The sequence below is a fragment of the Tasmannia lanceolata genome, unplaced genomic scaffold (assembly GCF_043159265.1).
Source record: "Tasmannia lanceolata isolate RefF3 unplaced genomic scaffold, GAP_Taslan_0.1 ptg000037l, whole genome shotgun sequence".
NCBI classification, from domain to species: Eukaryota; Viridiplantae; Streptophyta; class Magnoliopsida; order Canellales; family Winteraceae; genus Tasmannia; species Tasmannia lanceolata.
Window position 1 is genome coordinate 17,929,985 of NW_027518714.1, and position 14,865 is coordinate 17,944,849.

Here is a 14,865-nt window from a genome sequence, read left to right on the forward strand (position 1 = left end):
TTTTATAAATATATAATAAAAATATTATTATATTCAACGCACCCGAACGCACAGGCACCCGAATTTTTTGGAAAATCACGTACCCGCGTACCCGTGTCGTGTCGCACCCGCACCCGTGCTTCATAGATAAGCGATACACTTTAGCTGAATCAGTTTAGACACTTAGTGTGGTGACTATGCTTACCGTGGAGGTCCTACAGCTCAGATATAGTTTGTTACCTACAAGGTGAATTTATTCCTGAGAACCACTGGCAATGATACAGGGGGTAATGGTGAGGGAAAAACTGGTAGGGCTTGGGTGCAAAAACGTCGATGCTTCTGGGGCGTCCATGATGCCAAGGAGCTACAGACGGTAATGGTGAGGAAAAATTGGTAGTGTTTTGGTGCCAAAACCTCGATGCATCTCTTTGATATGCAACAATACTTACATATCATACAAGCCGAGGAGGTCTCCAAAGTTGTAAGACCCACCATCTACTTCACCGGCGATGCCAAACTGTGGCGGCGGACCCACTATGAGGATAATATTGCAAACGGAACAAAACCCCACTATATGGATAAACAGGTAGAGGTAGAGTGGCATGTTATTGAATCTTGGAAGGACTTAAAGCGATGGCTGAAGGCCCAATTTTTGTCCGAGACACTCGGGTTCACTGCTTGAAAGAATCTAAGATCTCTCCAACACATGGAAATTTAGGGAGTATGTGAAGCAGTTCTCTGCACCAATGCTAGATATAAGGAACATGTTAGAGGAGGACAAGCTCTTCCAATTCATGGAGGGCTAAAACCTTAGGCTTAGTCAAATTGTCAGAGAAGGGGAGTGCAAGACCTCACAACAGCACATACCGCAGCTAGAAGGTTAGTCGACTATGTAGTGAATGACGCTGTAAAGAAGAAAGACTCAAACACCAAGCCTTCTAATAACTTGAAAGGGAAGTAGCAGGGAGTGAGAAGAGGACTCATCTCAAGGACGGGTCTAAGAAGAACATTCAGACGTCCAACACGACACCAGAGGAGTGAGAAGAGGACTCATCTCAAGGACGGGTCTAAGAAGAACATTGAGATGTCCAACTCGACACCTAGGGATTTGTTTTCATATGCAAATGGTTGCATCATGTGGCTATTTGGTGTAGAAGCAAGCCCTTAAGTAGTTACTTTATGTACTTTATATTTCTATTTAAGGGCCCACAAGTTATGTTGTACTAACGGCCCACAATTTATGTTTGGGGGGGGGGGGGGTATTTATTTAGTTTTGAAGGGATTTGTAATCATTTTTTTTTTTGTGGAGAAATAGCGAACAAGGTAAGAACAGATGATTCTCATTGTTTTTTATTTGGAATTTAGAACTTCAAACAAAATCTTCTTGTCTAGTATTTTAAATCTTGAGGAGGCCCATCTATAAAAGTATTATAATTCAAAGGCTTGAAGAACACCATTTTACCCTTGCTTGTAAATTAAAGTATGATGAACCTTAAATTACTCTTATGTTTATGATTTGTGAATCTGAAAAACCCTATCCTTTCCAATTTTGTAACTCAAAATTTTGACGTATCCATTTTGCTTGGAAATTAAGAATTACGTCACTTCTCTAATTTATCGTTACTGTAATCTACATGAAGGATTTGTTCTTCAAGGGCGAAGGATTTTGACCAATGCTCACGTTGTAGCTGATCATACATTTGTTCTTGTGAGAAAGCATGGTTCTCCTACCAAGTATAAAGCAAATGTTCAAGCTATTGGACATGAATGTGACCTAGCTATTCTCATTGTTGAAAACGAAGAATTTTGGGAAGGAATGCATTTTTTGGAGCTTGGGGACATTCCATTTTTACAAGAAGGTGTAGCTGTTGTTGGCTACCCTCAAGGTAAGAATTTTACCCTAGATGAACGAGTATGAAGTTATTAATTCATCAATTAACAAGTTTTAACTTCATTTACTTTTGGGTTGATGGATCTTGGCTTTCAAATCCTTCTTTTGTATAACCATTGAAAAAGAAATCTTTCTTTTGTGTAGGATTGTTGCACTTTCAGATTGGATGAACCTTGTCGTTCTTGTATTAGGCAAATCTTAGTCATTCTCTGTTCGAGGCTGTTGTATCATTGCCCCTTTTCTTTCAATTGAAGGCATAATTAATAGCATCCGATATACACACATATAGAACTGGTAGCATCCTATAAATATGTATATACATACATACGATATTGAACCGATAGCATCATATATTATATACTTTGCTTTTCATTTTGTGGTGCATCTGAAATTTTGGTTCCCCTGTGACAAATAGGAGCAACAACCATCAAACTAGGTAACTGTACTTCAGAAGATCTGAAGGATGCATGTTCTATCCACGCTCACCGCAAATAATGTACCTTTTCATTCTAAAAAAAAAAAAAGAATAAAAAAAAAAACTAGGTGACCATACTTTCCGTTGAACCTATGTTTAAACAATAATTTCCATCAAGAACATTTTCACACATGTTGCTTGCTTTCTATTTGAGTAATGGTATTGGGTTATAGTATGTTGAGGATTGATTATGATGGATCCTCCTAACATAGATTTCTATACTAGCATGGAAAGGATCAGATATAGGCATAACATCACACTTTTATATTATACTGAAATTTTGTATGAATATTATGTTCTTGACTTGTGTGGATCCCGAATAGCGGAGGGAGAGCGTTGTCCTGGGAGACCCGCCCTATCTCTTTGTATCTCCCCACACTCGGGTGGTATGTCACTATGTCTTGTTAATTGTTCTCTTGTTCCCTTTTGGTTAGGGGTGTGTTTGTGTCTGTGTTTCATGTCAACTTGGGATAAAGATCTGAATTTCACGGGAAAAGAGAGGTTCTCAGCAAGGTTTTAAATGTCGGTTTCGGCCACAGCCGATATTTCGGTTTCGGTGGAAATTTCAGCCGAAATCATGTAAAAATTTGACAAAAATTTCGGTTTTCTTAAAATTTCCATGGAAAAGTACAAAATTTCGACCATTTCGGTGGAAATCTCTTACATTTAGGTAGAAATTTTGTAAGGGTGAAAAACGAAATTTCAGTTAGAATTCGGCCGAAATTTCGGATTTCTGTGAAATTTTGGGGAAATCATGTAAAAATCCGATTCAAGGTAATTTCGGTTTCGGTCCAAACCGAAACCGAAATATTTCTGCCGAAATTTAAAACTATGGTTCTCAGAGTCGCCACCTAGGTTAGGGCCTAGGACCCATGATCTACGTTTCATTAGAAAGGCGATAATTAAAGTTGCCGTTTAGTTTGGGGCCTAAGGCCCTGATTAACTTTGTTTTCGGCATGGTCTTATCAGAAATCTGAGTAAGGGATATGGTTACATGAGTGGAAGGTGTTAGGCACTCCTCATGCCCGGGAGAACCCGGTCTCTTGACTTGAATTGGTGGATGTGGGAAAACTCTAGCAAAATTGATTTTAAACTCTTTTTTACGATTGAGCTTATTCTTGAGTCGGATTTTAAACAGAAGGAAAGAGAATAAAAGGAAAGTGGGTTTTTTTGCTCCCAAATATAGAGGGAAATAAGATTTGTATTGTATGAACTGAGACAAAAGGATTCCCAAATCCTATAATGATCCTAATTATTGGAAGTAAATGATAGGAAATAAATAACTGAAAATGAAGAAAAAATGTTCAGTGTTTTTTATTTGTCCAACACCTTAGGAGCGTAAAGCTCTCTTCATGTCTCTCACTACCTATGGTGGGACCTAGGACAGAGTGGTGGGATAAGGAGAGAGAAAAGAACTCTATCTGTGAAAATGGAGGGGATTTAGGCTACAGGGTTCGGGGCCAAAAGGATCCCAAACCTCGTAGCTACCCACTACCTAGTTTGTAATGGGAAGTACAGAAAGCTGTAATATACGTAGTCTATAGGTTGGTGCTGCTCCAAATCCTCAGAAATTCGACAGAACTCCGACGCCCGGTGATATATCAGAGGATATTTCTGTAGAACTCCGAAGTTCGGTGATATATCAGAAGAGATTTCGGCAGAACTCCGACGTCCGGTGTTATATCAAAAGAGATTTTGGCAGAAACTGGTTAGGATTAGTTTCTGGAAATCTTCCCAAGCTTCTCTAACTTTCTCTCTCTAGGGTTTTCTGAAACCAAAGGGGAAAGGGCTGTGAATATCAAAAGAGGGTGGAGTTAAAAGGCAAAAGGGGTGTTCATATAAAAAAGGGGTTGTGAAAACCAGAGCAAGGATGTAAAGGGCGTGAAGAGGAGTGAGAATGGGATTAAGCATGAGAAATGAAGGATCGGAAGGCCTTTATAGACTTTCCATGAAAGTTGTGGCTGCAACTTTGGACCCCTCCTAATCTTCTATGGCCTTTCCATTAAAGTTGCGGCTGCGACTTTGGAAAGTTGCGGCAGCAACTTTATAGCTGCAGCTGTGACTTTGAAAAGTTGCAGCTCCGACTTTGGGGGTTTCAAAGTCGCAGGGAAGGGGTGCCCCCCCCTCTCGAAAAGTGGTTTTCGGGTCCCGATTGTTGGTTCCGGGCCCGGGATGGGTTTCAGACTTCTGACTCTTGGTTTTTGGTTTATGGGTTGTTGTGACAAGTGTTTATTGGTTCCCTAAAGGTTTTTTGGGTACTCAAGAGTGGTTTTTGGTTCCCAAAAAGTGATTTTAAGTGACTGAAAAGTGGTTTCCGGTTCCCAAAAATGGCTTCTGATGGAGCTTTTGCTGAGTTTTGGTGATTGGATCTTCAGGATGTTGTTTTTGCTATAAAAAGCGGGTGCCGAGCTATCGGGCTTTATCCTTCGGACCCCTGTTTGACCAACTTGTTTGACCGACTCAGGGCTCATTCAAAAGGTTTTGGTGAACGCAGATGGTTTTGGATGTAGGCTTGGTTGTTTTGGTGGTTTGGGTAACTTTGTGTCTTGGAAAACCTAGAGAAATATTGAGAGAGATATAGAGAAAAAGACTTAGAGAAGCTTCGGGACTCATTATAGGATTCATCATCGCAACGACCTATCATTAGTCCTTTTTTTTTTAATAGTAGACCTATCATTAGTCCTGTCTTGACAAAATAGGGTGTCTACAACTTGTAATTCTAACATATTAGTGACATAACAAAATTCGTTACTCCAACCATTAATTTTTTGTAAACTTCTTAGGTTTTTATGTTTCTAAACTAATCAATTTATATGATTTATTTCTAGCTTTCTAATTGCATGTTATATCAATGGCGGGAGCCTCGTGCATTGGGCCGCCCTTTTTTTTTAATTGCATGTTATATTATGGTTTTTTAAAAGTAGTTAGCCCTCATTGTACAATCACTCAAAATTATTCTTTTATTTAAAAAATACACAAGTTGGTCTCCTAGTCAAATTATTTACTTCACTTTAGTTTCAGGAATGATTAAGGGCCTCTCTAAGTTTCATACGTGAGTGTGTAGGCGTAGAAAAAAGAATGTGTGCATTCATAAAGCCTTGGCTATGTAGCTATGATCGGGAACTATTCATCATGTACTAAGTTCTAGAATCTATGGATACTCTTACACTGACATGTGTACTTGGTACTTAATGCTTGTGGAATACTCCCCAATCTTATCATAAGTTTCAAGAATGGACGCAAGGTTTCAAGTTTCAGTTCTGGTATGCATTAGGATCCATGTTATACCGGTTCTTCTGAATGGGCGTACCAGCGAAGTACCCGTGTTGGACACGTGTTAGATTCTAGTACTTCAGGGTTCGCTGCGACACTTCATCTTTTTTATCTATTTTTTCCTATGATCCGTGGACACGGATGTGGGTGTCGTGTGTGGACACGGACACGGAGTGTCGGACACGGCGAACCCCCAAAATTTAGAAACGGAGACACTGCTAAAATAGGAAGTATATATGATACAACAACAAATATTAGTTAAAGAAGAGCTAAAAAATGGTTTATAATAAAAGAAGAGTTAATAATAAAAGAGGTGGACACAATATGCATTAATAAAATAGAATGTCACACTTGACACGACACAAAAACATGTCCACACACCCACATTAAGTCTAAAACTTATAGCAGTACATTTAAAAGTGTCCAAAGGAGTGTCGACACGCGTGTCGTGTCGGACACGGCTAGACACGTGTGTCAGCAAAAATTCGAAGTGTCGGCTAAATCATAGATTTTTTCTTAATACCACAGCCACGACTTTACAATTACCGCATATTTTGAGTTTTATCCATCATAATAGTATTTTTATATGAAAATAAAACATTTTATTTACTTAATCTATTACAAATTTCAATATATTACTTGTTATGACCATATTATTATGTAAAAAAATAAAATTTGAGAATTGATTAAAATATTTTGGTGGATCCATGCATCTTTCTTTTTAGGATTTTCTGAATTCGACAAAATACCTGTGTTGGATTCCGATACTCGTACTCGTATTGATGTAAAATACTTTTAGTTGTGATGGAGATGGTTTTGGATGGAAATTTCGGTAGAAATCTCGAAATATCACAGAAACATATGGAAACATATCCAAATTGTTAGATGTATCACGTCATATCAGTGTTATATTGTGGGTATATTGGTCATTTCACTAGTATAACCCTAATCACGTACTATATATATCATTTTAGTGAGAGGAGATTAATGTCTAACTTTCTCCCTCATCTCTCTTTTTCTCTTCTACTATTCCTGATTTTCCTATTGCTTCCAGCACTCGTTCCCATAGTGTAGCATATCCTATTTCTCAATTGGTTTCCTATGATCGTTTCTCACTGTGCTATCGTACATTTCGTTCTGGATTGTTTTCTATCACCTTGCTAAGTCTGTTGCAGATACTTTAGCTCATCTTGGTTGGTATTCTGCCATGGATGTTGAGGTGGATGCTCTCCACTCAATTGGCACGTGGCAGTTGGTCTCTTTTCTGTGGGCTGCCGTTGGGTGTTCACCATTAATTATCTACCAAATGAGACTCTTGAGCGGCTTAAGGCTCGACTTGTTGCAAAAGCCTACACTCAGACGTTCGGTGTTGACTACACTTAGGCTTTCTCCCCCGTGGCCAATATACCCTCAGTTCACATAATGATCTCTTTAGCTGTCAACTGGGGTTGACCCTTATATCAATTGGACGTCAAAAATGCATTCCTACTTGGTGATCTTACGGAGGAAGTGTATATGGAGAAACCTCCTGGTTATGTTGCCATGGGGGATGTGCTCCTCAGTTTGTCGTCGGGTCGTTTCACCAGTATAAGCCTTATTATGTAGGGCCCAATACTTAAGTCACCCAAATGCCCCCTTATAAAAACTTAAGAGGAGAGCCCTATTCACGATTTTGAGTTTGGACGTGAGTTCACCCCCCTTTTCAGCCGCAAAGCAGCAGCAAACCCCCTTCCTTCTTTCTCTCATGGTAAGACCTCCTCCCTTCTCTTCGCCACTTCTTCCTTCCCTTTTCCTTTCCCTCTTTTCTTTTTCCCTTCTTTCTCCGTACTTTTCTCTTCTGTTTTGGACGGTTAACATAGCTGACAATCCTCCATATTTCCCCTTTCCTTTTCTTTGCCCTCTCCCTACAAGTCGGCCCTCTTATTTGCCTTAAACATCAGCCGACAACCATGGTTTTAAATTTTGTTTGAAATACCGAAATTTCAGATTTCGGCGGGGCTCGGATTTTGGCCGGGTCCGAAACCGAAATTTATTCCGAAATTTCAGCCAAAATTTTAAGATTTACACTGAAATCACCGAAATTTCCACTGAAAATTTAAAAATTTCCCCCAATATTTCTGTTTCAAGTGAAACCAAAATTTCAAACCTTGGCAACAACTACCCATCTCCTCCTTGACTGCCCGTTGTTCCCGCTTCCACTTGTACAACCGACATCCCTCCAATCTTTCCACTTTGCTTCCCCTGTTGGCTGGACCTGATCTGTCCCAGTTTTTTTCTCCCTACTGTCTTCCCATTCTTCCACATAACAACCAGTCATAGTGTCTGCTATTTTTTTCATCTTGCTGTTCTTCATCTATCGACAGCAAATCTTTGCCTCTCATATTCTCTTTCTCCTATTCTATTTTCTGATTTTAATGTATTCCGAGTCAGACTAAGTTCCTAGCAGTTCCTTTCACCGTTTCTTGCTGTCATAGGTGTTTGGGCCCTAGTCTTGGTTACTTTGCTTATTTAGATATTTGATGTTTACTAAGTGTTAACTCATTATTGCATGCTCTATTTGGGTGGAATTGGTTTATTTGATGAATTATCTCTAAGGCTAACATATGGTGGAAACTCTAGCTAAGATTTGATTCACTTTCTTTGAATGTTTAATTTGTTTGGATGTTCACAGTACTGAAATTCGCCGAACATTAAGCACTTTCAGCTCCAAATTCTCCATAAAGGACCCATGAACCTGAGGTTTGCATAAGATATTAACTTTTAATGAAGAAGATGAACTTTATCCACCATTCAAAAAAAGAAAGAAAGATGAACTTTATCTATTCAACATGCATTGTAATATATAAGGATCTTGAACTCCTCAGCAGGAATGACTGAATTAGGCATTTTAAAAGTCCAGTGAAATATGAACTTTCACAAATATTTATATATGCATGGTTACAAATAATAGGCTCTGGGTGAAAGAATTACATTACAAAATAATTATCCATTCAATCTTCTAAGCGATTATATACAACTGTGATTCCTTCCCTGGCTGCAGGTGGAGACACTATTTCTGTAACTAAAGGTGTTGTCTCTAGAGTTGAACCAACACAATATGTCCACGGTGCAACCAATCTCATGGCTATACAAATTGATGCAGCTATCAATCCGGGAAACAGCGGAGGTCCTGCAATCATGGGTGACAAGGTTGCAGGGGTAGCTTTTCAAAATCTTTCAGGTGCGGAGAATATTGGGTGAGTTATCAAATCAGTGATACTTTTGTTGTTATTTTGTATGCTCTACATATTATTCTTTATCTTAATTATTGTGCAACAGCTTTCCCTATCATGTGATGCTAAACTTGCTACATCAGTTCCAAACAGTGGTGTCATGGTCCTTGCAGCTGGAAAAATAAACTATTCTTTATCTTTTGTCGATCTTCAACAAAAATCTAGGACTAGAGAAAGAATCCAAATCTCCTTCATAGTCTGCAGACATCCGGTGCGGATTCCCCTATTTTTCAACCACCTGATAGCATTTGTTGAGTCATGCTCTTCCAAGACCAGGCCATGAAAGTTTGCATCTTACACCTTTATACCTTATGTTAGAGCTATGATCTCTGCCTCATTAGATTTTTTTCCATAATAAAACCGTTCGTACCTTCTGCGTCCACTATATCTAATGATTCCTCCAATCCATGCCATCCTTGGATTCCCTAAACCAGATTCGTTTGGGGCCTTTTGGCACGGGGATGAAATTTGATGGATGAGTTGTTCCTAGATTGGCTAATCTGTTTGAATAAGCGGTTCCTGAGATTGTTATGATCGTGCTTGATGATGCTCTTTCATTTCCAGGAACACTTTTATCTACTTTTCTGCTAGCATTGTATTAATTTGAAATGAGTTTTCTCCACTGTTTGGTAATAAACTGTACTAATGCTGGAATTAGTATATATGCTGTTTACCTGGATTTTCTCTTTTTACAAGACAGTTAGTCCTCTAATATTAAATAAATTTTTGAGGAGCCAAACTTATTTATACAACAATGGCATTTATTTCAATCTCAATATCATAGACTGAGACCGTGTCAACAATGGCACTTTCGTCTTCAAGAAAGTCATATAGAGATGACAAAATTTATCGTTCTCTAACATTAACTTGGGTTATCTCGTTACCAGGAAGCACTAGTGATGCGGCTAATTTATCCAAAGCACCCGCTTGAGCATTTTATCCACGATTTATAAGCGTCATTTGTATATGTTGGAATTGATCCATCAACTACTGGGCCTTCTCAAATTAAGGGTCCAATTTAGGTTTTCTTACTTCGTAAACATGGAGAAGCTGATTTATAATCAGTTTTGAGTCCCCTAACACTTGTAGTGTCGATTACCATCTCTTGTCCGATAATTAGCGCCCCATATTCTGCAATGTTATTTGAACATGGGTCGATGTTGGTGAAGGAATATGGTAATATACCATTTTCAGGGGTGCAAAATACAATGTCGGCCCCCCCTCTAGACCTTTGAGAAGCCCCGTGAAATAACATCTGCCATCCTTTTCAAATTTCCTTAATAGAAGACTTCTTCATCAGGTAAATCTTGTGTTAATGGCAAATTATCAGATACATGATGTGCAGCGAGGAATCGGCTTAAGCTTGGCCTTTTATTGCCTCTGGCGGTACATAGGTGATTTCAATATCTGGTAATAGTAAAAGATTCAGTAAAAATTATGGCCACACAGTAAAATTTTACTGGTTATTCTTATTGAAGGTCAAGATAACTAGATCTTGGCAAAAGATTCATTAAACAACAAACATTAGATAATTGGGCTGGCAAGTTCCATGTCCTTTGTCGAACTTTCTGTGACCGGTAAGGTAAGTGAAATGTAATTATAATCACACGGTGATCATCTTTATTGAAGAGCATTTTTTTTCTAACCATCATCTTATAATCACACGGTGATTATCTTTATTGAAGAGAATTTTTTTTTTCAAATCACCATCTTTTGGCCAGCAGAGATGGGAAATGAAGACTATGAATGGAGATCCATTAGGCTTACTCATACCAACTATTGCAAAAATAGATTAAAAAACTCATTTACTTGTATGGTTATTTGTTGTTCAGGTGTCTTGTATTCTGACAATGATTGATCACCCTGGCGGACTAATGTTCGTGACGCACACACGAGTCGAGTTGTGAGTTTTGTGCTAAAGGGCATTTTGATAATTTCTTGATGTAGTGGCATTAATATATAAGCCACGTATTAGGGTTACTAGTTGTGAGGTTTTGTGTGTTTTCTTAACCAAGGGGAAAAGAAATTTTTGAGAGATTTGAGATCTCTTGGATTTCAACATTGTTGTTTGTTTCTGATTGTGTTTTCCGCTGCTCATTACAGCCCATCTTTTGTATTTGTCTTACTTTTTATTTATACCCTATGATATTTGACGTTCAACTAACATAGATGTTCTTTGCACCTCAATGTCGTACACTTGATATTAAGTTTCTTGATTGTCCCTACTTGCATTCTATTGATTCATGTTATTGTATTGTATTTTTTTTTGAAATGACTTATTTATTGTTTTGGGTCCTGTGACCTCCTTTCTATATAACGGTGTAGGGTCTGTAACTATTTTAACTCCACCGGTCTCAAATATTCAAGTTAACGAACTTTGACATTCTAAACATCGACCAAGACAAAATAAAACTGTTCCTTTTATTGACTTGGTAAAACTATTGGACTCATGTACTCAGCTGGGTGTGTTGAGTGTCTTATATTATTGTTCATTCCTATGGGTATTTTCAATCCCCCTCTGTATGTTATGCTGCCCCGTTATCATTAAAAAAAATGTTATGCTGCCCCATTTTACAAAGACTCCTTTTGAAAAACTGGCCACAACACAAGGCTTTAAATCTCGGTTTCGGTTTCGGTCATCAGAGAAACCGAAACGTTTTGGTTTCGGTACGAAATTTCGGACAAAATCTTATAAAAATTTCACCGAAATTTCCAAAATTTCAAATTTTGTATTTTTCCGAAACTATGTGCATTTCATTTCGTTTTCTGCCGAAACTGAAATATTTCGGCCGAAACGAAATGTTTCGGCCGAAATTTAAAACCATGCCACAGCATACATGATTGTTGGACAAACATGCTATAAGGGAAAATTAATTCATACAAACTTCTTTCTTAGTATTATTAAAAAAAGCATTATTAACCACTTCTTACATGGCTTAATATAGTTTATTTATCTAGATGCACATTGCTGTTCTTGTGCTTTAATAAACTAATATTTATGTGCAAGAGGAATCACCCAGGGAGATGCATCCTCATTGTAATCTAATAAATGTGCCCATATTGCCTGGATTAGGTCCATCTTGGATCTCACAAAAGTCATGTATGATCAGACAATCGTAACTACTGAAATCAAATGCATTTTTGAAACATTGAATGTGTATCGATTTCTGAAGTTTCTTGTCCTGGTTGGATGGTTAGAATTGCTTCATCAAGATGGTTTTTGGGCCTCTAGACGTCCAAGGCATGGCCCACAAGATGGGTTGTTCGCCAAAGTGGGTTGCCTTGTTACCTCATTATATTACAATTAGGTTGCTCCTCATTGGAGAATAACTATTTTGTGGTGTTATATCTTTTAATTCTACTATGTAGCTGTAAATAGGATTGAAATTTCGGTTTCGGTTTCGGCCTCAACCGAAACTGAAATCTAAATCCGAAATTTCGGTCATTTTGGCGGAAATTTTAAAATTTCGGGTGAAATGACCAAATTTCGTCCGAAATTTAAGCCAAAATTCGAAATTTCAAAATTTCTGTCCCTAATTTCGGATTTTGGCCGAAATTTAAAACCATGGCTGTAATGTGGGATAGCTTGTTGGTTTTCCAGGTTCACTGTATGTGACACTTTCTGTCCATTTCCTTTTCATTTGGATGATTCTCATGTCCATGTTCTGCACTGAAAAATGTCTTCACTACTACTCTACTCAACATAGTTTCATAATCCACAGATAATGCTAGGACATGCATGTAGCAAGTTTGTTTTATGCCTTTGAATTTTAAGACAGTGCCAAAGCATTAGAAGGTCTATAGGATGCATATAATTTATTTGAACTGTCTTTATAGACATCCATCAGTAACTTTAACCTGGTACTAATGTCTTTTGTTTACTTAATAACTTGGTACATGTTGACTTTCTGCAGGTATATAATACCAGTCCCTGTAATAAATCATTTCATAATAGGCGTGGAGGAAAGTGGAAAGTATGTCGGATTTTGTTCTCTTGGTTTGTCATGCCAGCCCATTGAAAATGTGCAATTGAGAGAGCACTTTGGTATGCGCCCCAAAATGACTGGGGTCCTTGTGAGCAAAATAAATCCTCTTTCGGATGCACACAGTGTGCTGAAAAAGGACGATATTATTTTGGCATTCGATGGCGTGCCTATAGCGAACGACGGGACAGGTAGATGCCCATGTGTTTGGCATTTTTTTTGTAGTTCTCTTCATTTCTACAGTTTTTCCCATTATTTCCTTATGTGATCTTTCTATTGCTATTCTGCCCATGCATTTGGCATTTTGTAGTGCGTTTCATTTCTACAGTTTTTTTCCATGTATTTCCTTTACTTATTGGTGCTGTGTGTAGTTCCTTTCAGGGATAGAGAGCGAATTACGTTCGATCATCTAGTCTCTATGAAGAAACCTAATGAAACGGCCAAAATTAGAGTTTTGAGAGATGGTGCAGAGCATGAATTCAGCATTACTCTCCAACCTGTGAGTCTGTTTCTTCATTATCATTTCTCTTTTATCTTATGATAATTTATTGTTTCGCTTCTATATTTTGTGAGATGTCTGGTTAGCCCATTACTATCCGTGCTGATAATTTGAGCTTATCTGTACTTCTTGCCCTGAGAAGTAAATAATATCATTAGAAATACACAAGGAGCAATGTCAAAATACCCATACATTATCATGACCCAAAAGTTGTTTGCAATGTTGTAAATTTCGTTTCGTTTTGTCCGAAATGGACGAAACGTTTCGGTTTCGGCCGAAAACTGGAACGAAAGGTCAAAAATTTTGTTTCGTCCCGGATTTCGGCCGAAATTGATTGAAATTTACCGAAATTTGACAAAATTTACCAAAAAGTTTCAAACGAAATTTTCCGAAATTTCGTTTCGGTGGCCAAAACTTCATGGCCACCGAAACGAAATTTACAACATTGGTTGTTTGTGATCATAAGCTGCAACATTTTAATTGGGACCACAGCCCCCTCAAGTTGATCTCGCCGTTCTGATCATTTTCTCTTTCTTCTATATCGCTAATCTTCTTGGCCAGCACCTCGTCATACATTCTCTCTTTGCTTCATAGTTTTTCCTGATATTTTGAAGATTCTAGCTAAGAGTTTCAGTAGATACTGTTTTAGAGAAGTTAGATTTATTATTGACCAGTTAACATTTTTAATGTTGTGTTAAGATTTTAAAATTTAAAAGGTGGCACTGGCCACTGGGTTAGGAAAGTAGTCCAAAAACTCTAGATGGCTGGGATTAGGACTCCTGTTAGGGTCTTCATGTAACTATGAAAATACCTCTTTTGGGAGAAAAGAGGGAGTATTTTTAGCAGTGTTTAAAAATGCGGATTTGACGCGGAACGCGGCCAAGAAAAATCCTTGTTGACTCGGCGCGGACGCGGCCAAGAACGCGGTTAACACGGTTGACAAGGTCATAACTCGGGAGAGTCAAAGGAGTTTATTGACTCTGTAAGGCAAAACGCGGAACGCGGATGTGGTGAAACGCGGAATGCGGCCGAGGTAAAAAGGAGTCGACTCGGGCGAGTTCCTTGCCGAGTCAAGGAGTTTTTAAACACTGATTTTTAGGTTGCTGTTATTATAATTATTATCTGTGCTGTGCGTGAGCGCGCCTGTGAGTTATTTTTAGGTTGCTGTTATTGTAATTATTATCTGTGCTGTGCTCAAGGTTTTAAATTTCGGTTTCGGTCACCACCGAAACCGAAACGTTTTGGTTTCGGACCGAAATCATGTAAAAGTATGATTATGATTTTGTTTTTTTTTTTAATTTTATTTCGACCGAAATTTTGGCTATTTCGGTGAATATTTTATAAATTTCGGTGGGATTTATAACAATTCGGTGGACTTTTTTAAAATTTCGGTGGATCTATTTAAAATTTCCACCATTTTGTAAAAAAGGCTAAAAACGAAATTTCAACCGAAATTTCCGAAATTTAGGTGACATTTCGGCAGAATTTCAGTG

General features: G+C 38.2%; 1 protein-coding gene across 3 annotated transcripts in view; it reads left to right on the forward strand.

Moving 5' to 3' along the window:
* Positions 1-14,865, forward strand: part of LOC143860031 (protease Do-like 10, mitochondrial) — a 44,890-nt gene that overhangs the window by 12,231 nt on the left and 17,794 nt on the right. For 2 of the 3 annotated variants that reach the window (XM_077370537.1, XM_077370538.1), the window contains exons 2-5: positions 1,620-1,865; positions 8,659-8,854; positions 12,805-13,064; positions 13,245-13,372. In XM_077370537.1, coding sequence (XP_077226652.1) covers positions 1,620-1,865; positions 8,659-8,854; positions 12,805-13,064; positions 13,245-13,372 — 830 coding nt within the window. The remainder of the gene's footprint in view (positions 1-1,619; positions 1,866-8,658; positions 8,855-12,804; positions 13,065-13,244; positions 13,373-14,865) is intronic. The other variant, XM_077370539.1, reaches the window with a different exon arrangement.